General features: G+C 46.2%; 1 protein-coding gene across 1 annotated transcript in view; it reads left to right on the forward strand.

Annotated features, from left to right (window-relative positions):
• Positions 1-26,133, forward strand: part of DHRS1 (dehydrogenase/reductase 1) — a 163,825-nt gene that overhangs the window by 91,384 nt on the left and 46,308 nt on the right. The window contains exons 4-5 of the mRNA XM_085646731.1: positions 4,446-4,461; positions 19,581-19,610. Coding sequence (XP_085502857.1) covers positions 4,446-4,461; positions 19,581-19,610 — 46 coding nt within the window. The remainder of the gene's footprint in view (positions 1-4,445; positions 4,462-19,580; positions 19,611-26,133) is intronic.

Consider the following 26,133-nt stretch of genomic DNA (forward strand, 5'->3'; position numbering starts at 1 on the left):
CTTGCAAAACCAGGTGGTTTGGCGATAGGCCATTTTGATGTCGCCTCACTACGTTTGGGGCCCTTGCCTGCCGCGGGTACTTGGGCCTCCCACACAAGTGAGGCACCATTTTTACCGGGAGACCTGGGGGAACGCTGGGTGGTGGTAAATTTGTGTGAGCCCGGTGATGCCACTACTTTCCCACCCCAAAATGTGTGAAAAAAGTGATTTTTTGAGCAACAAATGTGGTTTGCAGGGGATTCTGGGTAAGGAAACGTTGGGGGATCCACGCAAGCCATACCTCCCTGGAAGCCGCCGGGTGTCTAGTTTTCAAAAATGCCTGGGTTTGGTAGGTTTCCCTAGATGGCCGCCGCGCATCGGGCCAAAAACCAAAGTGACCCCCCTTGCAAAACCAGGTGGTTTGGCGATAGGCCATTTTGATGTCGCCTCACTACGTTTGGGGCCCTTGCCTGCCGCGGGTACTTGGGCCTCCCACACAAGTGAGGCACCATTTTTACCGGGAGACCTGGGGGAACGCTGGGTTGTGGTAAATTTGTGTGAGCCCGGTGATGCCACTACTTTCCCACCCCAAAATGTGTGAAAAAAGTGATTTTTTGTGCAAAAAATGAGGTTTGCAGGGGATTCTGGGTAAGGAAACGTTGGGGGATCCACGCAAGCCATACCTCCCTGGAAGCCGCCGGGTGTCTAGTTTTCAAAAATGCCTGGGTTTGGTAGGTTTCCCTAGATGGCCGCCGCGCACCGGGCCAAAAACCAAAGTGACCCCCCTTGCCAAACCAGGTGGTTTGGCGATAGGCCATTTTGATGTCGCCTCACTACGTTTGGGGCCCTTGCCTGCCGCGGGTACTTGGGCCTCCCACACAAGTGAGGCACCATTTTTACCGGGAGACCTGGGGGAACGCTGGGTGGTGGTAAATTTGTGTGAGCCCGGTGATGCCACTACTTTCCCACCCCAAAATGTGTGAAAAAAGTGATTTTTTGAGCAAAAAATGAGGTTTGCAGGGGATTCTGGGTAAGGAAACGTTGGGGGATCCACGCAAGCCATACCTCCCTGGAAGCCGCCGGGTGTCTAGTTTTCAAAAATGCCTGGGTTTGGTAGGTTTCCCTAGATGGCCGCCGCGCACCGGGCCAAAAACCAAAGTGACCCCCCTTGCAAAACCAGGTGGTTTGGCGATAGGCCATTTTGATGTCGCCTCACTACGTTTGGGGCCCTTGCCTGCCACGGGTACTTGGGCCTCCCACACAAGTGAGGCACCATTTTTACCGGGAGACCTGGGGGAACGCTGGGTGGTGGTAAATTTGTGTGAGCCCGGTGATGCCACTACTTTCCCACCCCAAAATGTGTGAAAAAAGTGATTTTTTGAGCAAAAAATGTGGTTTGCAGGGGATTCTGGGTAAGGAAACGTTGGGGGATCCACGCAAGCCATACCTCCCTGGAAGCCGCCGGGTGTCTAGTTTTCAAAAATGCCTGGGTTTGGTAGGTTTCCCTAGATGGCCGCCGCGCATCGGGCCAAAAACCAAAGTGACCCCCCTTGCAAAACCAGGTGGTTTGGCGATAGGCCATTTTGATGTCGCCTCACTACGTTTGGGGCCCTTGCCTGCCGCGGGTACTTAGGCCTCCCACACAAGTGAGGCACCATTTTTACCGGGAGATCTGGGGGAACGCTGGGTTGTGGTAAATTTGTGTGAGCCCGGTGATGCCACTACTTTCCCACCCCAAAATGTGTGAAAAAAGTGATTTTTTGAGCAAAAAATGAGGTTTGCAGGGGATTCTGGGTAAGGAAACGTTGGGGGATCCACGCAAGCCATACCTCCCTGGAAGCAGCCGGGTGTCTAGTTTTCAAAAATGCCTGGGTTTGGTAGGTTTCCCTAGATGGCCGCCGCGCACCGGGCCAAAAACCACAGTGACCCCCCTTGCAAAACCAGGTGGTTTGGCGATAGGCCATTTTGATGTCGCCTCACTACGTTTGTTGTCCTTGCCTGCCGTGGGTACTTGGGCCTCCCACACAAGTGAGGCACCATTTTTACCGGGAGACCTGGGGGAACGCTGGGTGGTGGTAAATTTATGTGAGCCCGGTGATGCCACTACTTTCCCACCCCAAAATGTGTGAAAAAAGTGATTTTTTGAGCAAAAAATGAGGTTTGCAGGGGATTCTGGGTAAGGAAACGTTGGGGGATCCACGCAAGCCATACCTCCCTGGAAGCCGCCGGGTGTCTAGTTTTCAAAAATGCCTGGGTTTGGTAGGTTTCCCTAGATGGCCGCCGCGCACCGGGCCAAAAACCAAAGTGACCCCCCTTGCAAAACCAGGTGGTTTGGCGATAGGCCATTTTGATGTCGCCTCACTACGTTTGGGGCCCTTGCCTGCCGCGGGTACTTGGGCCTCCCACACAAGTGAGGCACCATTTTTACCGGGAGACCTGGGGGAACGCTGGGTGGTGGTAAATTTGTGTGAGCCCGGTGATGCCACTACTTTCCCACCCCAAAATGTGTGAAAAAAGTGATTTTTTGAGCAACAAATGTGGTTTGCAGGGGATTCTGGGTAAGGAAACGTTGGGGGATCCACGCAAGCCATACCTCCCTGGAAGCCGCCGGGTGTCTAGTTTTCAAAAATGCCTGGGTTTGGTAGGTTTCCCTAGATGGCCGCCGCGCATCGGGCCAAAAACCAAAGTGACCCCCCTTGCAAAACCAGGTGGTTTGGCGATAGGCCATTTTGATGTCGCCTCACTACGTTTGGGGCCCTTGCCTGCCGCGGGTACTTGGGCCTCCCACACAAGTGAGGCACCATTTTTACCGGGAGACCTGGGGGAACGCTGGGTGGTGGTAAATTTGTGTGAGCCCGGTGATGCCACTACTTTCCCACCCCAAAATGTGTGAAAAAAGTGATTTTTTGAGCAAAAAATGAGGTTTGCAGGGGATTCTGGGTAAGGAAACGTTGGGGGATCCACGCAAGCCATACCTCCCTGGAAGCCGCCGGGTGTCTAGTTTTCAAAAATGCCTGGGTTTGGTAGGTTTCCCTAGATGGCCGCCGCGCACCGGGCCAAAAACCAAAGTGACCCCCCTTGCAAAACCAGGTGGTTTGGCGATAGGCCATTTTGATGTCGCCTCACTACGTTTGGGGCCCTTGCCTGCCACGGGTACTTGGGCCTCCCACACAAGTGAGGCACCATTTTTACCGGGAGACCTGGGGGAACGCTGGGTGGTGGTAAATTTGTGTGAGCCCGGTGATGCCACTACTTTCCCACCCCAAAATGTGTGAAAAAAGTGATTTTTTGAGCAAAAAATGTGGTTTGCAGGGGATTCTGGGTAAGGAAACGTTGGGGGATCCACGCAAGCCATACCTCCCTGGAAGCCGCCGGGTGTCTAGTTTTCAAAAATGCCTGGGTTTGGTAGGTTTCCCTAGATGGCCGCCGCGCATCGGGCCAAAAACCAAAGTGACCCCCCTTGCAAAACCAGGTGGTTTGGCGATAGGCCATTTTGATGTCGCCTCACTACGTTTGGGGCCCTTGCCTGCCGCGGGTACTTAGGCCTCCCACACAAGTGAGGCACCATTTTTACCGGGAGATCTGGGGGAACGCTGGGTTGTGGTAAATTTGTGTGAGCCCGGTGATGCCACTACTTTCCCACCCCAAAATGTGTGAAAAAAGTGATTTTTTGAGCAAAAAATGAGGTTTGCAGGGGATTCTGGGTAAGGAAACGTTGGGGGATCCACGCAAGCCATACCTCCCTGGAAGCAGCCGGGTGTCTAGTTTTCAAAAATGCCTGGGTTTGGTAGGTTTCCCTAGATGGCCGCCGCGCACCGGCCCAAAAACCAAAGTGACCCCCCTTGCCAAACCAGGTGGTTTGGCGATAGGCCATTTTGATGTCGCCTCACTACGTTTGGGGCCCTTGCCTGCCGCGGGTACTTGGGCCTCCCACACAAGTGAGGCACCATTTTTACCGGGAGACCTGGGGGAACGCTGGGTGGTGGTAAATTTGTGTGAGCCCGGTGATGCCACTACTTTCTCACCCCAAAATGTGTGAAAAAAGTGATTTTTTGAGCAAAAAATGAGGTTTGCAGGGGATTCTGGGTAAGGAAACGTTGGGGGATCCAGGCAAGCCATACCTCCCTGGAAGCCGCCGGGTGTCTAGTTTTCAGAAATGCGTGGGTTTGCTAGGTTTCCCTAGGTGCCGGCAGGGCTAGGGTACAAAATCTACAGCTAGTCACTTTGCCAAAAAAAGGGTCATTTTTCACTGCAAAACCACGTTGCGTTTTGCGCCGTTTCCTGTCGCGGGCACTAGGCCGACCCGCACAAGTGAGGTACCATTTTTCTCGTAGGACTTTGGGGAACGCGGGGTGGGTGGAAATTTGTGGATCCACGCAGATTCCAGAACTTTCCATCACAGAAATGTGGGGAAAATGTGTTTTTTTTGTCAATTTTTTACATATGCAAGGGATTCTGGGTAACAGACCATGGTGGGAGGCAGTCAAGTCACCCCATCCTGGATTCCCCTGGGTGTCTAGTTTTCAAAAATGTATAGGTTTGCTAGGTTTCCCTAGGTGCCGGCAGGGCTAGGGTACAAAATCTACAGCTAGTCACTTTGCCAAAAAAAGGGTCATTTTTCGCTGCAAAACCACGTTGCGTTTTGCGCCGTTTCCTGTCGCGGGCACTAGGCCGACCCGCACAAGTGAGGTACTATTTTTCTCGTAGGACTTTGGGGAACGCGGGGTTGGTGGAAATTTGTGGATCCACGCAGATTCCAGAACTTTCCATCACAGAAATGTGGGGAAAATGTGTTTTTTTTGTCAATTTTTTACGTTTGCAAGGGATTCTGGGTAACAGACCATGGTGGGAGGCAGTCAAGTCACCCCATCCTGGATTCCCCTGGGTGTCTAGTTTTCAAAAATGTATAGGTTTGCTAGGTTTCCCTAGGTGCCGGCAGGGCTAGGGTACAAAATCTACAGCTAGTCACTTTGCCAAAAAAAGGGTCATTTTTCACTGCAAAACCACGTTGCGTTTTGCGCCGTTTCCTGTCGCGGGCACTAGGCCGACCCGCACAAGTGAGGTACCATTTTTCTCGTAGGACTTTGGGGAACGCGGGGTGGGTGGAAATTTGTGGATCCACGCAGGTTCCAGAACTTTCCATCACAGAAAAGTGGGGAAAATGTGTTTTTTTTGTCAATTTTTTACGTTTGCAAGGGATTCTGGGTAACAGACCATGGTGGGAGGCAGTCAAGTCACCCCATCCTGGATTCCCCTGGGTGTCTAGTTTTCAAAAATGTATAGGTTTGCTAAGTTTCCCTAGGTGCCGGCAGGGCTAGGGTACAAAATCTACAGCTAGTCACTTTGCCAAAAAAAGGGTCATTTTTCACTCCAAAACCACGTTGCGTTTTGCGCCGTTTCCTGTCGCGGGCACTAGGCCGACCCGCACAAGTGAGGTACCATTTTTCTCGTAGGACTTTGGGGAACGCGGGGTGGGTGGAAATGTGTGGATCCACGCAGATTCCAGAACTTTCCATCACAGAAATGTGGGGAAAATGTGTTTTTTTTGTCAATTTTTTACGTTTGCAAGGGATTCTGGGTAACAGACCATGGTGGGAGGCAGTCAAGTCACCCCATCCTGGATTCCCCTGGGTGTCTAGTTTTCAAAAATGTATAGGTTTGCTGGGTTTCCCTAGGTGCCGGCAGGGCTAGGGTACAAAATCTACAGCTAGTCACTTTGCCAAAAAAAGGGTCATTTTTCACTCCAAAACCACGTTGCGTTTTGCGCCGTTTCCTGTCGCGGGCACTAGGCCGACCCGCACAAGTGAGGTACCATTTTTCTCGTAGGACTTTGGGAAACGCGGGGTGGGTGGAAATTTGTGGATCCACGCAGATTCCAGAACTTTCCATCACAGAAATGTGGGGAAAATTTGTTTTTTTGGTCAATTTTTTACGTTTGCAAGGGATTCTGGGTAACAGACCATGGTGGGAGGCAGTCAAGTCACCCCATCCTGGATTCCCCTGGGTGTCTAGTTTTCAAAAATGTATAGGTTTGCTAGGTTTCCCTAGGTGCCGGCAGAGCTAGGGTACAAAATCTACAGCTAGTCACTTTGCCAAAAAAAGGGTCATTTTTCACTCCAAAACCACGTTGCGTTTTGCGCCGTTTCCTGTCGCGGGCACTAGGCCGACCCGCACAAGTGAGGTACCATTTTTCTCGTAGGACTTTGGGGAACGCGGGGTGGGTGGAAATTTGTGGATCCACGCAGATTCCAGAACTTTCCATCACAGAAATGTGGGGAAAATGTGTTTTTTTTGTCAATTTTTTACGTTTGCAAGGGATTCTGGGTAACAGACCATGGTGGGAGGCAGTCAAGTCACCCCATCCTGGATTCCCCTGGGTGTCTAGTTTTCAGAAATGTATAGGTTTGCTAGGTTTCCCTAGGTGCCGGCAGGGCTAGGGTACAAAATCTACAGCTAGTCACTTTGCCAAAAAAAGGGTCATTTTTCACTGCAAAACCACGTTGCGTTTTGCGCCGTTTCCTGTCGCGGGCACTAGGCCGACCCGCACAAGTGAGGTACCATTTTTCTCGTAGGACTTTGGGGAACGCGGGGTGGGTGGAAATTTGTGGATCCACGCAGATTCCAGAACTTTCCATCACAGAAATGTGGGGAAAATGTGTTTTTTTTGTCAATTTTTTACGTTTGCAAGGGATTCTGGGTAACAGACCATGGTGGGAGGCAGTCAAGTCACCCCATCCTGGATTCCCCTGGGTGTCTAGTTTTCAAAAATGTATAGGTTTGCTAGGTTTCCCTAGGTGCCGGCAGGGCTAGGGTACAAAATCTACAGCTAGTCACTTTGCAAAAAAAAGGGTCATTTTTCACTGCAAAACCATGTTGCGTTTTGCGCCGTTTCCTGTCGCGGGCACTAGGCCGACCCGCACAAGTGAGGTACCATTTTTCTCGTAGGACTTTGGGGAACGCGGGGTGGGTGGAAATTTGTGGATCCACGCAGATTCCAGAACTTTCCATCACAGAAATGTGGGGAAAATGTGTTTTTTTTGTCAATTTTTTACGTTTGCAAGGGATTCTGGGTAACAGACCATGGTGGGAGGCAGTCAAGTCACCCCATCCTGGATTCCCCTGGGTGTATAGTTTTCAAAAATGTATAGGTTTGCTAGGTTTCCCTAGGTGCCGGCAGGGCTAGGGTACAAAATCTACAGCTAGTCACTTTGCCAAAAAAAGGGTCATTTTTCACTGCAAAACCACGTTGCGTTTTGCGCCGTTTCCTGTCGCGGGCACTAGGCCGACCCGCACAAGTGAGGTACCATTTTTCTCGTAGGACTTTGGGGAACGCGGGGTGCGTGGAAATTTGTGGATCCACGCAGGTTCCAGAACTTTCCATCACAGAAATGTGGGGAAAATGTGTTTTTTTTGTCAATTTTTTTTGTTTGTAAGGGATTCTGGGTAACAGACCATGGTGGGAGGCAGTCAAGTCACCCCATCCTGGATTTCCCTGGGTGTCTAGTTTTCAAAAATGTATAGGTTTGCTAGGTTTCCCTAGGTGCCGGCAGGGCTAGGGTACAAAATCTACAGCTAGTCACTTTGCCAAAAAAAGGGTCATTTTTCGCTGCAAAACCACGTTGCGTTTTGCGCCGTTTCCTGTCGCGGGCACTAGGCCGACCCGCACAAGTGAGGTACCATTTTTCTCGTAGGACTTTGGGGAACGCGGGGTGGGTGGAAATTTGTGGATCCACGCAGATTCCAGAACTTTCCATCACAGAAATGTAGGGAAAATGTGTTTTTTTTGTCAATTTTTTACGTTTGCAAGGGATTCTGGGTAACAGACCATGGTGGGAGGCAGTCAAGTCACCCCATCCTGGATTCCCCTGGGTGTCTAGTTTTCAAAAATGTATAGGTTTGCTAGGTTTCCCTAGGTGCCGGCAGGGCTAGGGTTCAAAAACTACAGCTAGACTCTTTGCAAAAAAAGTGTAAATTTTCAGTGTGAAAATGTGGTGTGTTCACCTTAGGTTTTGAGCCACTTCCTGTCGTGGGCACTATGCCTACCCACACAAGTGAGGTACCATTTTTCTCGGGAGACTTAGGGTATTTCAAATTTGTAAAGCAACTGTTATTACCTATTGATTTTTGATGCATTTCTCCCTTCCAAATGAAAGACATTGTGTAAAAAAAAAGTCATTTTGAAAAATGACCAATAATTGTCATGCAAATATGAGTATTCCCAATTTCGAAAATGTGCAAATATGCACTGTTTCTGAACTCTGTAATTTGTTCCCATTTCAGAAATACATAGGTGACTTTCATACCGATTTTTCCATGTATACATTTTCCCACAATAATTGCTATATACCCGGACCAAAAAAAAAAAACATTACAAAATGCTGCTCATTTTTCTACTCTGGGTTCGTTGGGCTCTTGGTGAACCTACAAGTCCTATATGTCCCCACAACCAGGAAGGTCTACCGGATGTAACGGTACATTGCTTTCAAAGAGATGTCATAATTCGAAGAAGTTACAGGTAAAAACGTTGACTCAAAAGGCTGCTTTTTTCAACAAATTTTTAATTTTTCCTATATTTGCCTGTAAAATTCTATAAAGAAACCTTGATGTATCTACACAAATGACCCCTTGCTGAATTCAGAATTTTGTCTACTTTTCAAAAATGTATAGCTTTCCAGGATCCATTATTGTTTTTGTACCCATTTCTACCGTTAACTGGAAGGAGGTTGAAAGCACAAAAAATAGCAAAAATAGGGTATGTCCCAGAAAAATGCCAAAACTGTGTAAAAAATGTTGGTTTTCTAACAAAATTCTGTCATTCCCTAAAAGCTGGAGAAATTGTGATTTCAGCCCCACAAACCCTTTTTTGATACCATTTGCAGAGAAAAACCCAGAAGCTTTCATTTGCAGCCCGTTTTTCACATTTTTCACACACAAAAAAAAAATTGCTGTATTTTGACTAATTTCTGGGAACCCTCTAGGAGAATCCACAAACCCTGGGTACCTTTAGAATCCCCAAGATGTTGGAAGAAAAGGACGCCAATTTGGCGTGGATACCTAATGTGGTCAAAAAGTTACAGGGGCCTAAGCGCGCACTACCTCAAATAGCCCAAAAAGGGCTTAGCACAGGAGGGGAAAAGGCCTAGCAGCGAAGGGGTTAAGCGAAACAAACACAAAAGAGTAATTAATACATAGAAATAACGAATAAAGTGTTAAACCCTCACTAATTCCCCTATGTGCTTGTAATTTATCTAGCATAAAGCAACATTTAAAGCATTCATATTCACCCATTGATGTCATCAAGTATGGAATTGCATCCTAGCCAATGTCAGATCTTTGGTTAGACATTCTGCAAATATATGGGATATTCTCATCGATCAGAAGCCCGATATAGGTTTCATAACTGAGACCTGGCTTAAACCTTCTTCCACCCCGGCCATTGCTCTAGCCTTACCCGAAGGCTATCGGATCCTTAGGCGAGACGGGCAAAATGGGTGGGGGCATAGCCATAATTTATAAAGAAGCACTGGTTGTTACCATCCTTGATCAGTTGGGGACGGAAGCATTTGAATGCATTGTTTTTAGATTAGACCTCTCCACACGCTGTATTTGGAAAGGCGCATTAGTTTACAGACCGCCTGGGTCTATAGCAAATTTCACCAATCAGCTACTTGAATTTATCTCTCCCCATTTAATTACCACACGTAAATTTATTCTACTCGGGGACTTCAACATCCATAGTGAAGATGCCTCTAACCAAGAAGCCACCCTATGTCTACAAGATCTAGTTGCAGGGGGTCTAGAGATTATTAATACCGCCCCTACACACATCGCTGGGCATACTCTTGACCTCATTCTCTCCAACTCCTTGGATATTAAATGTGGTGAAACGTTACCGCTTACTTGGTCTGATCACTCAATGATACATTTTCAAGTGTTGGGACTCACGGACCCGGTCCCGGCGTCAAATAATACCTCTGACACTCGTCAGTACCGATCCTGGCATAAATTAACTGCCAATCATCTTTCCCTACTATTCTCAGAGTGGGATTGGAACAGTACACAAGAGAATGTGGATCAACAGCTCGATCTCTTTGATCTGAGAGTTAGCAATCTACTAGATAAAGTAATTCCTCTTAAACGTCTCAGATACTCACCTAAAAGCACCGCAACTGGATGGTATACGTCGGACCTGCGTGCTGAGAAGAGTGTCTGTAAAAAACTGGAGCGGTCTTGGCGTCGCTCACATGATGAACGTGCCAAAACCATGTACAAAGCAGCTATGACAATTTACCATAAAAATGTTAAATTAGCCCGCAAATCCTATATTGCAGCAACCTTAGAGCAGGCCGGAAACAATGCAAGGTTACTCTTTCAAATAGTACATGATTTCACAAACCCCAAATCTTGCCAGACTAAGGATAGTTTTTCTCAGACACTATGTGACAATATTTCTTCCTTTTTTGTGCAAAAGATCGAGAAGATCTATCATAATATCATTCTATCCAATACTTCTGTTTCTAGTCCTGCAGAAAACATGCCACACCTTATTACTGATGGACCCCGTTTGACTACATTCCCTCCTATTACTGTCACCGAAGTGCAAACACTTATGGAACGCACTAGATCTGGATCCCCTCTGGACATTTTACCTGCAAAAATCTCCTCCCGATTGGCGGCCCAGCTGGCATCCCCAGTCTGTTCGAAAGTTAATGCCTCTCTAAAAACTGCGACTCTCCCTCAAAAATGGAAACACGCTCAGATTATCCCTATTCGCAAGAACTCTAACATCTCCCCTGAGGAAGTGTCAAATTATCGTCCAATTTCGTTGCTTCCTCTACAGAGCAAGATCACAGAGAAATACATTAATAAACATCTATCTGTATTTCTCGAGTCTTGCAAGGCTCTGGACGTGTCTCAGTCAGGCTTTCGTGCTAAACATAGCACCGAAACGGCTTTGGTGGAGGTAGTGGATAATATCAGAATGGCTCTGGACCAAGATCAAGCGGCACTCTTGGTGCTGCTTGACCTATCAGCAGCTTTCGACACCATCTCCCATCAAATCCTCCTACATAGACTTCGGGAGATTGGTGTGGAGGGATCTGCACTTAGCTGGTTGTCTAATTTTTTATCTAACCGTACCCAGGCAGTGGTAATGGGGCCTTTTACATCACCTCCCACTCAGGTTACCAGAGGCGTCCCGCAGGGCTCATGCTTGAGCCCTACTTTATTCAACATCTATGTGACGCCTCTGGCTAAACTGATGAGGGATCAGGGGTTTAACCCCATTTCCTATGCAGATGATACCCAGCTCCTCCTCACCTTCGATAAAACGAGATCCGACATACATACTATCTTCTCTCAGGGCATGATGGCAATTGCAGCCTGGATGAAAACCAACTATCTCCAGTTAAACTCTGAGAAGTCGGAGATCCTGTTGTTCGGAGGTGCAGACATCTGTTGGACACCAAGATGGTGGCCTGAGGAGCTGGGTAAAGCCCCTGTTCCTAAAGAGGTAGTCAAAAACTTAGGCATTAAGCTTGATAAAAAACTCACGATGCAAACCCACGTTAACACCATTGTTGGGGCTTGCTATCATGTTCTAAGTTTACTTAGAAGAGTTTTTCCATTGCTTCCACTTTCCACCAGGAAGACTCTAATTCAAGCATTGCTCATGAGCAAGATTGATTATTGCAATGCCCTTCTTCTCTCTGCTCATGCCACCTCATTGGACAAATTGCAGGTTGTTCAGAACACGGCCGCTCGCCTAGTAACCGATTCCCCAGCTAGGACTCCTTCACAGCCCCTACTGCGTGAACTACACTGGTTATCAATCAGGAAAAGAGTATACTTTAAAACTGGCTGTGTGATTTTTAAGGCCATTAATGAACTTAGTCCTCACTATCTTACTAAGAAATTGGAAATGTATCACCCTATATCCTCTCTTAGATCTGGTTCAAATAAACTGCTCTGTGTTCCTAGAGTAAAGAAAGCCCGCTCGGGTGGTAAGGCATTCTCATATTTAGCTCCTACATTCTGGAACAGTCTTCCCCTTTTCCTTCGCATGGAAATGCCCCTCTCTCGTTTTAGAAAACTTTTGAAGACACATCTTTTCTAGCTTATTGACTAGTTTGCTGTTGCTAGCGCAGAGATACCCCCAGGGGTGATTCAGCGCGATATAAAATTATAAAATCAAATCAATTCAAATCTGGGGCGACATTACGAAAACATCACAAAGCAACATATGCCATGCAATATTCTATTTTTCTATTGTTAGTATGCGTACATAGGTTAATAATAATAATTATTCAGCCATGCAAAATGCTAATCCCACGTGTATTTTGATCATTAGTGAGGTTGATTAAACTTCATGCAAACACATTGATAATATTATAATTAATAGATTATTCTAATTAGTATAGGCATGCAAATTAGGGGGGTATACAAAATGTTGTACTACCCGCTCCATCAATCCCCCCTTTGGTGATTTTATCACCACACCATTAAAATTTTGTATCATTTTTCATGGAGTTGAAATTAATTCTTGCCTTTGTTTTTACATCTCAGTTTCCCCAATTTCTTCTCTTCTGGCTGTCTTATACATATTTTTTTTTACCTCTTATAATTCTATTTCTTCAAATTCTCTCCCTTGTTTCTCATCTCTTCTTCTTAAATGTTCTCTTTTTAACTTTTTCTGAATTTTCTTCCTTTTATGATAAAGGCATCCTAATCTTAATATTAATACTAAGAAAATCACACATGTTAATGGAAACAAGATTTTACCTAAGAAAGTACTACCTAAGTTTACTAAGAAATTCTTAATAGAAGAAATGTTCTTTCCAATCTTTTCCCAAACACCTTCAACCTCCAGTGGTGCAATTTAATTATGCAAATCAGTTATATTTTTAATATAGATTTTCAAATCTTTACTTTCATCTGGAATGTATACAACAATGTTGAACTTTCAGTATTCCACAGACTCCACCCTCTTTTGCTAATAATATATCAAGGGAAAGTCGATTTTGCATTACCATGGCACGCATGGCAACCATTTCAGTATTTACCAATAAAAATCCTCCAGCGGTGCTTGTAGACAAGCGATCCACCACTGTTGATAATTTTCTAATTTTATTCGCATTCAGAGATATTCCCACTGCTGGTATCAATGCTCCAAAAATATCACCCACAATCTCTCACCAAGATTCTCTCTTTCTACGTACTAAATTATGTACACCATCTTCTCCTCTTCCCATATGAAAGATCTTTGGGAAAACCAGGCCTACATAACATGTGCCATATCAATGGTCTGGCAAACAATAATACGCCCTGTTCCCGCAGATAAAGTATAATCCAGGAAAAACTGGATCATTTCCTCCTTTAAATCCCCATCCACCCATGATTCGGTATGTATCATGGCACTCACTGTTACCTACAAAGTAATTATCGTATGCAGTCTGATTCCTTCTAATACAAAACTTTCCTTTCTGAGGCCAATCTAAAGCCATAGTTGGACTAGCTTCTCCCTTTAAGTGTTTTTCCATTTCTACATCCCAAATTGTCTTTTCCACCTTTCCCTCGGATGCCTTCCTTTGCATTTTCAATCTCCTTTCTTCAACCATATCCAAAAACGTCTTTTCTTCTATCTTTAAACTGCAAGTCAAATTATTTCTATATATATATTCTAATGTTAATTCTTTAGTCTCTAAGAAAAATTCACCTAATACCTTTGCAGGTTTTACCTTATTTAGTTTGTTAATTGACGGTACTTGTGAAAATATGTTATCTACATCTGAAAAATAATACTCTAACTTCCCTGTTTGGTAAAATAAACTAGCTATTACACTACATGTTATTCACTCCCTCCGAAATAGATGCTGGTAACTGCATACAGACGTAGCAGTCCCTTACGTCCATTGTCTTTACATATACATATAGTAATTTCGAAAATACATTGTTAGAAAAATCAGTTATAGACCTGTCTTTATGCAAATAATTTCTATCTATTCTATCCGGAACTATCTCTTGTATCTTTTCTATATTAGTCTTATTTTCACTATGTCCTTCTATTGTGTCTATGGTAACCTTAAATGAGATCATCAGAGCTAGTACACTCCACAGAAGCATTAGTAATCCTGTACAACAACAACACATTTTACACCATTGCTTCAAAAATATACATCTATCTTTTCTACTATCTGTGTTTGCCATTTTGTAAGAATGAAAAGTGTCTTTTGACTTAGCCTCTTCTACTTCACAACTAGTTTGTCTAACCCAAGGCTCTAAGCACCTACTTGGTTCTACCAGTTTTTATCTTTTCCCATATTTTATTGTTTTTCCATTAGCAGCATTCTTGTCTTATTCAGTTTGGCATCTCGTTTTTCACTTTTCCTCCGTGATCTGGATACAGAATTTCCTGAACATCCGTCTCTTCTCCAATATTGGACAAGATAACTCTCAGGATTTCCGATTCTTCGTCTTCTTCAACCACTTCCGGTACAGTCACCTTTGGATCTTCTTGGCTATCCGCCTCTTCTTTTATTTCAGGCAGGGCCACATACGTCCATTCCGGCGACTTATACTTCTGGTTAGGTTTCCTCGTTCTTTTGCTTTCTTAGATTACAACTATTTCTTAATCCTTTGATTTCTCTTGACTTGTTATTTCATTCACCTGTTCAGCTCTTGGTGATTTTACTCGTGTCAGTCGATATCTCAGTCTTTTTATTTTGTTCGGCCACACTTCATCCTTTGCTGATCTTTTCAGTTTACTTCCTTTATCATTCCTTTCAGTTCTCCAAGCTCTCTTTCTTAAGACTCTACCTTCTGGTATTTCGTCTTCGCTTTCTTCTGACTCTGTTTCAACATGCTTTTTCCTTACAACAGCTTTTCTTTCTTTCGCTTCTTTTGTTTTCCCTACTTCTGTCCCTCCTCGGGATTCTTGCGCACAATCTTCCTGTTGACTACTTGTCCCTTTCTCTAACTGGATGTTGGAATTCCCTACACCTCCTCGGGGGTCTTCCGCAAGAATCTTTCCCTCTCTCTCTGTATCTAGCACCTGACCATCTAATTTTGTTATTTCAGGTAGAATTTCTCTCAATCCTTCATCTGGAACTTCTTTATCAACAATTTCTTTATTTGTTTTTTCACTGTCTTTTTCTTTTCTCGAGTGTAAAGTTACTTGTTCAGTCACTGAGTCGGAGCTGGAATCAGAAATTTGTAGTCTCCTTTTCAAGGAATTACTTTTTGGGACAACAGTTAGATCTATCTCCGATTGCCCCCTTTCAGGGTTTTCTTTTGTTCTTATCTCTTCCTCATCTGATTCAGTACTCGATTCTGTTTCATCAAAATATTCTCTTTCTGTGCTATCCACTGGATTTGGAATTCTCAATGTATGACTTGCATGAATCCAGTTCCTGATTCCAGCACACTTCACAGCTGTTGTTGTAGTCAAAATCACTTGTCGTGGTTTTCCCCAACTTGGAACCAAACAATTTCTTCTTCTGTGTACTTTGATTCTTACCCAGTCCCCTGGGCTCAGATCATGAGCTTGCTTCTTTTCAAGGGTGGTGGGATCCGCTTCAACCTGATGAAACACAGAATGAACTGCATCAGCCAGGCTTTTACAGTAATCCAACACCATGTCATCAGTTATAGGCAACAGCTTGTTGACTGGTATGAACACATGATGCATTGCTCTACCCATGATAATTTCATGGGGGCTCAACCCTGTAGTTCTGTCTGGAATTGATCTAATAGTCATGAGTACTAGAGGCAAGATATCAGGCCATTTCATACCTGTGGCTAAACACATTTTCCCTATCCTGTTTTTGATAGTACCATTCATTTGTTCCACCACACCAGAAGCCTCTAGGCGATAGGCACAATGTAGTTTTTGTCGTACATTCAATGCTTCACAAATCAGTTTTATGATCTCATTATGGAATGTCTTCCTCAGTCTGATTCAATTGTTACTGGGAACCCGAATCTGGGAATAAATTCTCTCAAAAGCAATTTTGCCACTGTGATTCCATCATTTCTTCTCGTTGGGTATGCTTCTACCCATCTCGAAAACAAACAGACCATAACTAGAACATACCTCAACCTGTTACAAGGAGGCATTTCAATGAAATCTACTTGCATTATGGTAAAAGGCCCTCCTTCTCGACCTATTGTTCCTAGACTCACCACTGTCTTTCTTCCAGGGTTGTATTGCTGACATACAAGACATCTCTGACAAAGACTTTCTGCTACAAGTCTAAATTTGGCATTGTACCAGGTCTATTTAAATGACCTTTTCATGGCATCTCTCCCTATGTGTCCCTGTCCATGATACATCCGTGCCATGGCAGACATCATGCTATCAGGCATAACTGGTCTTCCATCCCGATAGACCCACACATGGTCCTTCTCCCTTGGTGCACATCCTGCTTTTACCCACTGTTTCATTTCCTCATCTCCTGCTTCTTTCTGCCATTTTCTCACTTCCTCCCAGGTACCCACAATGTTAGTAAACATTAAGGTGCAAAAAGTCACTTCCTTCTCCTTTCCCCGATTAATGGAATTCTGATTTCGTGCACAGTATTGGGCCATATCCTTGGCGTATTTGTTGCCTATGGCGATGTAATTGCCAGATTGACTATGTGCAGCGCACTTCACAACAGCCAATTGCTTAGGCAGCTGTATCGCCTCAAGCAACTTTCCAACCACTTCAGCATTCTTAATGGGAGTTCCACTTGACGTCAAAAATCCTCTCTGTAGCCATATTTGGCCGAAATCATGCACCACACCAAAACCATACTGACTGTCAGTTATCACAGTCACCCTCACACTCTTCCCAATCTTACATGCTCTAGTCAAAGCAACAAGTTCAGTTACTTGGGCTGATCTTACCTCTTTCAGGTAGGAGGCTTCCATTACTGCTGCAACCGTGCATACTACATATGCTGCATTCAACATTCCATCATCTGTCCTTAGGCAAGAACCATCTACAAACATCACAAAATCACTTTCTGGCAATGGTACATCTTTTATGTCTGCACGTGGTTTGGTACAGAAGTCAAGTACATCCAAACAATCATGATCTGCTTCATCTTTGACTTCCACTTTCTCAGCATCAGGTAATAACGTTGAAGGATTCACATTCAAACACCTCTCAAGGCTCACATTCGTTGCACCTAATATGACTTTCTCATATTTAGTCAGCCGACTATGTGTCATGTATTGAGTGCGACTCCTTGTTAAAAGGATTGTCACATCATGAGATACAAACACTCTCACAGGATATCCCATCACAATTCATTCACTCTGTTCCAGACTTCGACAGGTAGCAGCCACTGCTTTCAAGCACCCAGGTAAGGCTACAGCTTCTGGGTATAGCATTGATGAAAAGTATGCAATTGGCCTTCTCAATTTTACATGCTTCTGAATTAATACAGAAAGTGCACATCCATTCCTCTCACTGCAATAGAACTCAAACTCTTTCTCGTAATCGGGCATTCCCAATGCTGGCGCTGCACACAAACCATCTCTCAATCGTTTAAAAGCTGCCAATTCATCTTTGTTCAAATCAATGGGATCTCTCACATCACTTCTTGTCAAGCGTACCAGAGGTTTTGCAATCAGGGAGAAATTGCTTATCCACTGACGACAATATCCAACCATTCCAAGAAACATCCTCACTTCTCTTTGAGTCATAGGGGCTCTCATTCCTTTTATGATCCTGATTCTGTCTATTGTTATTTTCCTCAGACCCTTTTCGATATTATGACCTAAATATTGTACTTCTTTCTTACAGAATTGCAATTTTGATGGTGACACTTTAAGTCCTCCATCAGCCAGATAATTCAACAAGGCTATAGTGTCCGTTACACAGGCTTCACAAGTCTTCGACGCTACAAGAAGGTCGTCGATATACTGTACTAACACTGAATTCTCTGGCATTTCTAGACTTTCTAAGGATTTGTTCAATATCTGATTAAAGATCGAGGGGCTTTCTGTATACCCCTGTGGAATTCGGCACCAAGCCAAAATACGCTCGCCAAAACAAAATGCAAAAATCTGCTTGCTGTCATGGTGCAATGGGATGGAAAAGAAGGCATGGCATACGTCAATTACCGTATACCATTCTGCATCATGGGGAATCTGATACAAAATCACAGATGGATTTGGTACAATAGGACAACATGATACAACAATTTTGTTTATCTTTCTCAAATCTTGCACTATCCTGAACTTTCCATTAGGCTTTTTCAGTCCCATAATTGGAGAATTACATTGAATGCTCATTATTTCCCTCAAAATGCCTTGTTTTATCATTTTCTCAATTATAGAGGTAACTCCTTCAACTATATCAGGTGTCAGTTTATATTGAGGGACATTTGGATAGCTCATTCCTTCCTTCACTGTTATTTTTACTGGGTCCACATTTCTCATCAGTCCCACGTCTTCTCCCGTGAAATCCCAGACTTCTGCCATTACAGTTTGTTTCAATTCTTTGGGTAATTCATCAGGGTTAAATACAGCATAGGCTTCAGTAACCTCGGTTTCCCTGTTTGCCATAGTCATCTTATACAGTACATCTTCATCAGGGATTTCAAATGCTATACCATCAGGGGTACAGAAAATAGTGCAATTCATTTTGCACAACAAATCCCTTCCTAACAAATTCACAGGACTTGTATCACACACAACAAAGCGGTGCATTTCAGAAAATGTCCCTATGCTAACTTTTACTGGTTCTGTCATATAAGTTTTATTCTGTCTGTTGGATACACCGACTACTTGGATTGTTTCATCCGAGAGAGGAAGATTCTTAACATCAGCTGACCTAACAGTTGATCGAGTAGCGCCAGTATCTACTAGGAAAGTAATATTTTCATTATTTATCTTTCCGTCCACAAATGGGCCTGTCTGGTCTACATCTAGAGTTGCGCCAAGTACGCACTCTTCTTCCTCCCTTCGGCACCGTCAATAACCTTCTTCTGATTCGCTCTCGTCGTGTTGTAGCCAATACTGCGAAACAGCACTTGGGGGAAATTTACACTCGGATTTCCAATGCCCTATTCTACCGCAATTATGACATGGGAATTTCTATTTGGCTTCTTCTATGTTAAAATTTCCCTTGCCTTTTCCAGGAATAAATTTCCTGGGGCCCGTGTTATTCACTTGTTCTACTAACTGAGCTTCCTGTCTTTCTGCCACTTTTACTTGTGCCCACATAGCCTTTTCTTTCAATTTATGCTGTTTGGCTTCAATCTCATCACTGAAATATTTTGCATGTCTCAATACTTCATCTATTTTCTTATTTTGCCAATCTACGATATGTTGCTTAATCATTTCACCAATTTCTGGACGTAGACCATATACAAATCTGTATACAAAATGACTCAAATCCTTTTCACTCAAATTTTCATCACCACTGAACTGTTTAAAGGCCAAAATCAATCTCTCATAATACGCATGTACCGATTCCTTATTTTCCTTATGAGTTCTGTCAATTTTCACCCAATCAGTTTCTTTGGGAGGTACTTTATTTTTCAAAAAGGCAATAACCTGTTTGTATTTCTTCATTACCTCTGGGTCTGGGGCTCCTGTGTGTGGATCCCTAGGGTATTGTTGTGTGGGACAATTTATCATCAGTTTGCACTCTGTCCATAAATCTGCTGGTACTATTATATCAACTAACTATTAAATATTCAGGTCAATCCATAATACTTTAGATAACTTCACAAATCTGTCCACCTGCCTATACCACTCGACGGGCTTTTCGCGTAGTCGAGGGTAATCATTTGTGAATGACAAAATATCTTGTCTAGTCCATGGAACATGTACATATCCTCCTCCTGGAATTTCTCTCATGGGACATTCTGTTACTACCTTTTCTTTTTCTCTAACAGGGAACACTGCAAATGTTTTATCTGAGGCATCATCTCGTTTTCGGTACCACTTGCTTCTCCATTTATCCACATCTCCCCATTTTCTTAGCAAGATAATTATTTCCTTGATCTGACTTATTCGTCCTGTGGTATTCCAATTTTCGATATCCTTTTCAGTAAAATCTATTCAATATGGTTTTTGCAAAGCCTTTACCTTTTCAATATCTATTCCCATTTCATTCGCTACTTATTCTAATCTTTCATGCTGATTTTTTGCTCTCCATGTTATACTTTTGCACAAAAACAATAACTCCTCATCCTGGTAGGTTTTTAACTTCTCTGTGGGGATAGTTCCTACTATTAATTCTTCCAATACCATTAGTAGTTTGGCCAGATCTATTGATTGGGATCCTTTGTCTTTTTTCAGCAGGCTTCTCAGCCATTCACTCAGTTCCTCTGAAGATGGGCCTGCTGGTTTCTCTACATTATTTTGTTCTAAGTCCTTTTGAGTCTCTAATACTGATTCCATTGTCATTGTAGGTCTTTCTGCTACATTCGGGCCTAGAAACGGGTTATTTGAAACATTTGGCTCGATCGTACCTATTGTCTGTCTCCATCGATTTTTATGTTTTGACTTCTCGGTCTGTTTATTACTGTTATAAGGGATTGTTAAACAATGCTCACTATCTCTCGGTTTATCAAAAATAGGCATCACAGGTCCTATTGTCAATGGAACAGTTACAGCTTCTAGGTTTTTGGTCAATTCTCCTATCTTTTCTGTTAATTCTAATGTTGTTTTTGCTAATTCTACCGAATTTTCTCCATTCATTTTATCATCTGATTTTCTCTCCATCTCTCTCATGGAATTATTTTTCCTTATTTCTTGGGGTACTGGTTCAGTCTTAATGATTCGCAAAGTTTCTCTCATTGAGGCACTTGGTGTCAACATTTCAGATTCTGGTCGATACGGAGGTGGATTTTCATAAAACATGTCATCAAGAACATCATCCTCCGATTCATTCACTCCATATCCCCTTGGTTCTATATTATGTCTCTTTTCCATAAATTTTTTACCTCCAATTTCTTCAGCAGTTCTCACAGGAAACAGTCCTTCAGTCATACTTGCATTCCGCCATCTTCTCATTCTCTCATCATGAGTGTCATGCCCATATCTACCAAACATATACTTACATATTCCACCACTTCTCGGTCTTTCTCGGTCATGCATCTCATCTTCTCATTCCGTCAATACTTCAAACTGTGTCGGTCTAGGTCTCGGTTCTAAATTCATCCTTCTCCCTCTCAAATTTCTCAGAACCGCTAAATTAAATGAACCATGTTCTGGAAATGCCAAAAATCCGTCATTTTTTGTGTACTTTGCCCAATTATCCAACCAAATACATGTATGATACCCGTATTTTGCAACCATGAAGGATGCGGGCGATTTCGGTGGAGGAAGCAACTGTCCCTCTCTAGTCACGATCGGTTTGTCCTTTTTGAATAAACTCTTGATCTTTCCAAACCAGGTCTTTTTCTCCTTTTCTGGTTGATCGTAATACATCATTTTGTCTTTCTTGTATTTCTAGTCTTTTCCCTTACGACTGTTCTGTTATTTGAACCAATCGTAGCGCGACTCACACTAACGCACCAATCCGGAGCGTCTATGTCACTTCTTCAATTCTCCAATCCCAGCGCGTCTCACACCAATGCACCAGTTAGCAGTGTCTACGTCACCCCGTAATTCTCCACTCCTAGCGCTGCATGCACTAACACGTCTATCAGGGGCGTTTATGCTTCCTACTGACTAGCCAATCTCAGCGCAGCTTTTCTCACGTCAGCTTTTCTCGCTGACTCAACTCTTGCTCCTGCTCCTGTTGACCCCTCCTTTAAAAAATGTATCGGTAACTTTCTTTATGTTCTTTTAACTTACAAATCTGTAAGTAACGACATAAAAACGCCACCATTGTCCACTTCGCTAATCAAAGAATAGTTAATGACCTTTCTTACAAGAATTCCGTCTTTCCCGAGAGCAGCGCTTACCTCTGCCCTACTACGGAATCGTTTCTCCAGAATTAAGACACCTAGGTGCCGATCACGATCCTGTAAAAACCGGGTACGAACCGTCGGACGGAGCATATTCTCCGTCCGACAGAGCATATTCTCCGTCCGACGCGTACCCGGTCGTCAAAATATACAACCATGAAATTACGATTCGCACGGAAACACCATTTCCGTACAAATCGTACAAAAACCCGACCGACGAAAATAAACGTACAAATGCGATCCGGGAAAGCGCCGACGTGACGTCGGGACGCACGCAGCCTGCCATTTACGAACCAGGAATCACGATTCGCACCGACGTCATCCCGCACGGTGAATATTTTCCGGCTGCCAAAAACTGCCGGGAAATCAGGACGACGCGAACAAGGAGTACTTGTACGCGATGGACAGACATGGACCCAAACCTACGTGTCATCCCGGCCCTCATAGCAGTCGACCTCCTCTATAGGTTCCGACGTAGACGCCGCAGAAGGTCAGAACAACACCCAGGGGCAAAGGAGGGGGGGGCCAGGGGCAGGCCACAAAACCCCCACCAAAGTCACACAGCACACATGCCCTGGACATACCTGACCCTCAGGCCCTGGTCACTACGAGGGGGTGGGGGCGTGTCCAGCAAAGCCAGCGACGGCCACAACGGAAGTGCTTGACGACGCGAACCGGCAACACAACAATACAGGTACGTCCCGTACCCATGCCTTAAGAGCGTGGGTACGAGTCGTACCACGCCCACACCTACGTCACCCCAACAATGGCGGGACGGCTCGTACCCACATGGCAAAGGCCTGAGTACGGCCCGCACAAGCATTCACCAGCGTGGGTACGGATATGTACGGACCGTACCCCCACCCGCGTACGTATGGAGCGTACCCCCCACCCCAACAGTGTAAGTACGACCCGTACCCTCACCGGCGTATGTATGGAGCATACCCCCCATGCCAATAGTGTACGTACGGACCGCACCCCCACCCCGTATGCATGGAGCGTACCCCCACCCCAACAGTGTAAGTACGACCCGTACCCTCACCCGTGTACTTATGAAGCGTACCCCCCATGCCAATAGTGTACGTATGGACTGTACCCCCACCCTGTATGCATGGAGCGTACCCCCACCCCAACAGTGTAAGTACGACCCGTACCCCACCCGCGTACGTATGGAGCGTACCCCCCACCCCAACAGTGTAAGTACAACCCGTACCCCCACCCCATATGCATGGAGCATACCCCCCACCCCAACAGTGGAAGTACAACCCGTACCCCACCCGCGTATGCATGGAGCGTACCCCCCACCCCAACAGTGTAAGTACGACCTGTACCCTCACCCGCGTATGCATGGAGCGTACCCCCATGCCAACAGTGTACGTACGGACCGTAACCCCACCCGCGTATGCATGGAGCGTACCCCCCACCCCAACAGTGTAAGTACGACCCGTATCCTCACCCGCGTATGCATGGAGCGTACCCCCCATGCCAACAGTGTACGTACGGACCGTAACCCCACCCGCGTATGCATGGAGCGTACCCCCCACCCCAACAGTGTAAGTACGACCCGTATCCTCACCCGCGTATGCATGGAGCGTACCCCCCATGCCAACAGTGTACGTACGGACCGTAACCCCACCCGCGTATGCATGGAGCGTACCCCCCACCCCAACAGTGTAAGTACGACCCGTACCCTCACCCGCGTATGCATGGAGCGTACCCCCATGCCAACAGTGTACGTACGGACCGTAACCCCACCCGCGTATGCATGGAGCGTACCCCCCACCCCAACAGTGTAAGTACGACCCGTACCCCCACCCACGTACGTATGGAGCATACCCCCCACCCCAACAGTGTAAGTACGACCCGTACCCTCACCCGCGTATGTATGGAGCGTACCCCCCATGCCAATAGTGTACGTACGGACCGTAACCCCACCCCGTATGCATGGAGCATACCCCCACCCCAACCATGTATGTACGACACGTACCCCCACCTCGTATGCATGGAGCGAACCCACACACGTGTATGTTCTAAGCGTACATATTGTGAAATAGGAGGGGTGTGTGCAGAGTCCTCCCAGCAGTGCCCAGAGACAGAAGGGGTGGGTGCCTAACACTCCCAGCAGTGCCCAGAGACAAGAGGGGTGGGTGCAGAGTCCTCCCAGCAGTGCCCAGACACAGGAGGGGTGTGTGCCTAACACTCCCAGCAGTGCCCAGTCATAAGAGGGGTGTGTGCAGAGTCCTCCCAGCAGTGCCCAGACAAAGGAGGGGTGTGTGCAGAGTCCTCCCAGCAGTGCCCAGACACAGGAGGGGTGTGTGCAGAGTCCTCCCAGCAGTGCCCAGACACAGGAGGGGTGGGTGCCTAACACTCCCAGCAGTGCCCAGACACAGGAGGGGTGGGTGCCTAACACTCCCAGCAGTGCCCAGACACAGGAGGGGTGTGTGCAGAGTCCTCCCAGCAGTGCCCAGACGCCGGAGGGGTGGATGTAGATTCCTCCCAGCAGTGCCCAGACACAGGAGGGGTGGGTGCAGAGTCCTCCCAGCAGTGCCCAGACACAGGAGGGGTGTGTGCCTAACACTCCCAGCAGTGCCCAGAGACAGGAGGGGTGTGTGCAGAGTCCTCCCAGCAGTGCCCAGACGCCGGAGGGGTGGGTGTAGAGTCCTCCCAGCAGTGCCCAGACACAGGAGGGGTGGGTGCAGAGTCCTCCCAGCAGTGCCCAGACACAGGAGGGGTGTGTGCAGAGTCCTCCCAGCAGTGCCGAGACACAGGAGGGGTGTGTGCAGAGTCCTCCCAGCAGTGCCCAGACACAGGAGGGGTGGGTGCAGAGTCCTCCCAGCAGTGCCCAGACGCAGGAGGGGTGGGTGCAGAGTCCTCCCAGCAGTGCCCAGACGCAGGAGGGGTATGTGCAGAGTCCTCCCAGCAGTGCCCAGACACAGGAGGGGTGGGTGCAGAGTCCTCCCAGCAGTGCCCAGACACAGGAGGGGTGTGTGCCTAACACTCCCAGCAGTGCCCAGACACAGGAGGGGTGTGTGCAGAGTCCTCCCAGCAGTGCCCAGACGCCAGAGGGGTGGGTGTAGAGTTCTCCCAGCAGTGCCCAGACACAGGAGGGGTGGGTGCAGAGTCCTCCCAGCAGTGCCCAGACACAGGAGGGGTGTGTGCCTAACACTCCCAGCAGTGCCCAGTCATAAGAGGGGTGTGTGCAGAGTCCTCCCAGCAGTGCCCAGACACAGGAGGGGTGTGTGCAGAGTCCTCCCAGCAGTGCCCAGACACAGGAGGGGTGTGTGCAGAGTCCTCCCAGCAGTGCCCAGACACAGGAGGGGTGGGTGCAGAGTCCTCCCAGCAGTGCCCAGACGCAGGAGGGGTTTGTGCAGAGTCCTCTTAGCAGTGCCCAGACACAGGAGGGGTGGGTGTAGAGTCCTCCCAGCAGTGCCCAGACACAGGAGGGGTGGGTGCAGAGTCCTCCCAGGGGTGGGTGCCTAACACTCCCAGCAGTGCCCAGAGACAGGAGGGGTGGGTGCCTAACACTCCCAGCAGTGCCCAGAGACAGGAGGGGTGGGTGCCTAACACTCCCAGCAGTGCCCATGGAACGCAAAGGGTGGAGTAGCCACAGATACCATGCCCACAAATGTCAGTCAGGTGCACAAAGACCCTGCAGTACATGTACCACATGTGTGCGAGGCTGGGAGTATACGCATGCATAGCGCCGAAAAGAAAACATGTCCACATGAAGTCATGTCAATAGTCCACATACACAAGTACAATGACTACCAAGGATGCCACGAATGATGCAGGTGGAGACATCGCTCAGCATGCATGTGCAAAGTTGAAGGAGTCCGTCACACACCCAGCTAATGTACACACAGCTCAGCGCTAAATATTGGGAACACCCTGCAGGGAAGATGTCAGGGTACACAGAGGAAGGAATACACCTTGGGACAATTTCACCATGCAGTAACTGCTTACATGAACAGAGAAACCTAGCTAACACCGTGTGATGGCACACAGATACCAGGGTCCTCCCTATGACCAGCACACTACTACATTTCCCACACACCCAACACATGATTACCACCCAAAATCAGGTAGCAGCCCCACCAACAGCAACATCAGAAAAGCAGTAGTGTTCAAAGGAAACAAAAATGGCTTTAATCAGCATGATCTTAAATAGTGTGTTCGTAGAAAGTTCAATATTTACAAAGACCATAGGGCAGTCCATGAGTCACAGCTGGATGGGGGACACAGT

This window comes from Triturus cristatus, chromosome 1_1 (genome assembly GCF_964204655.1).
Source record: "Triturus cristatus chromosome 1_1, aTriCri1.1, whole genome shotgun sequence".
Taxonomy (NCBI): Eukaryota; Metazoa; Chordata; class Amphibia; order Caudata; family Salamandridae; genus Triturus; species Triturus cristatus.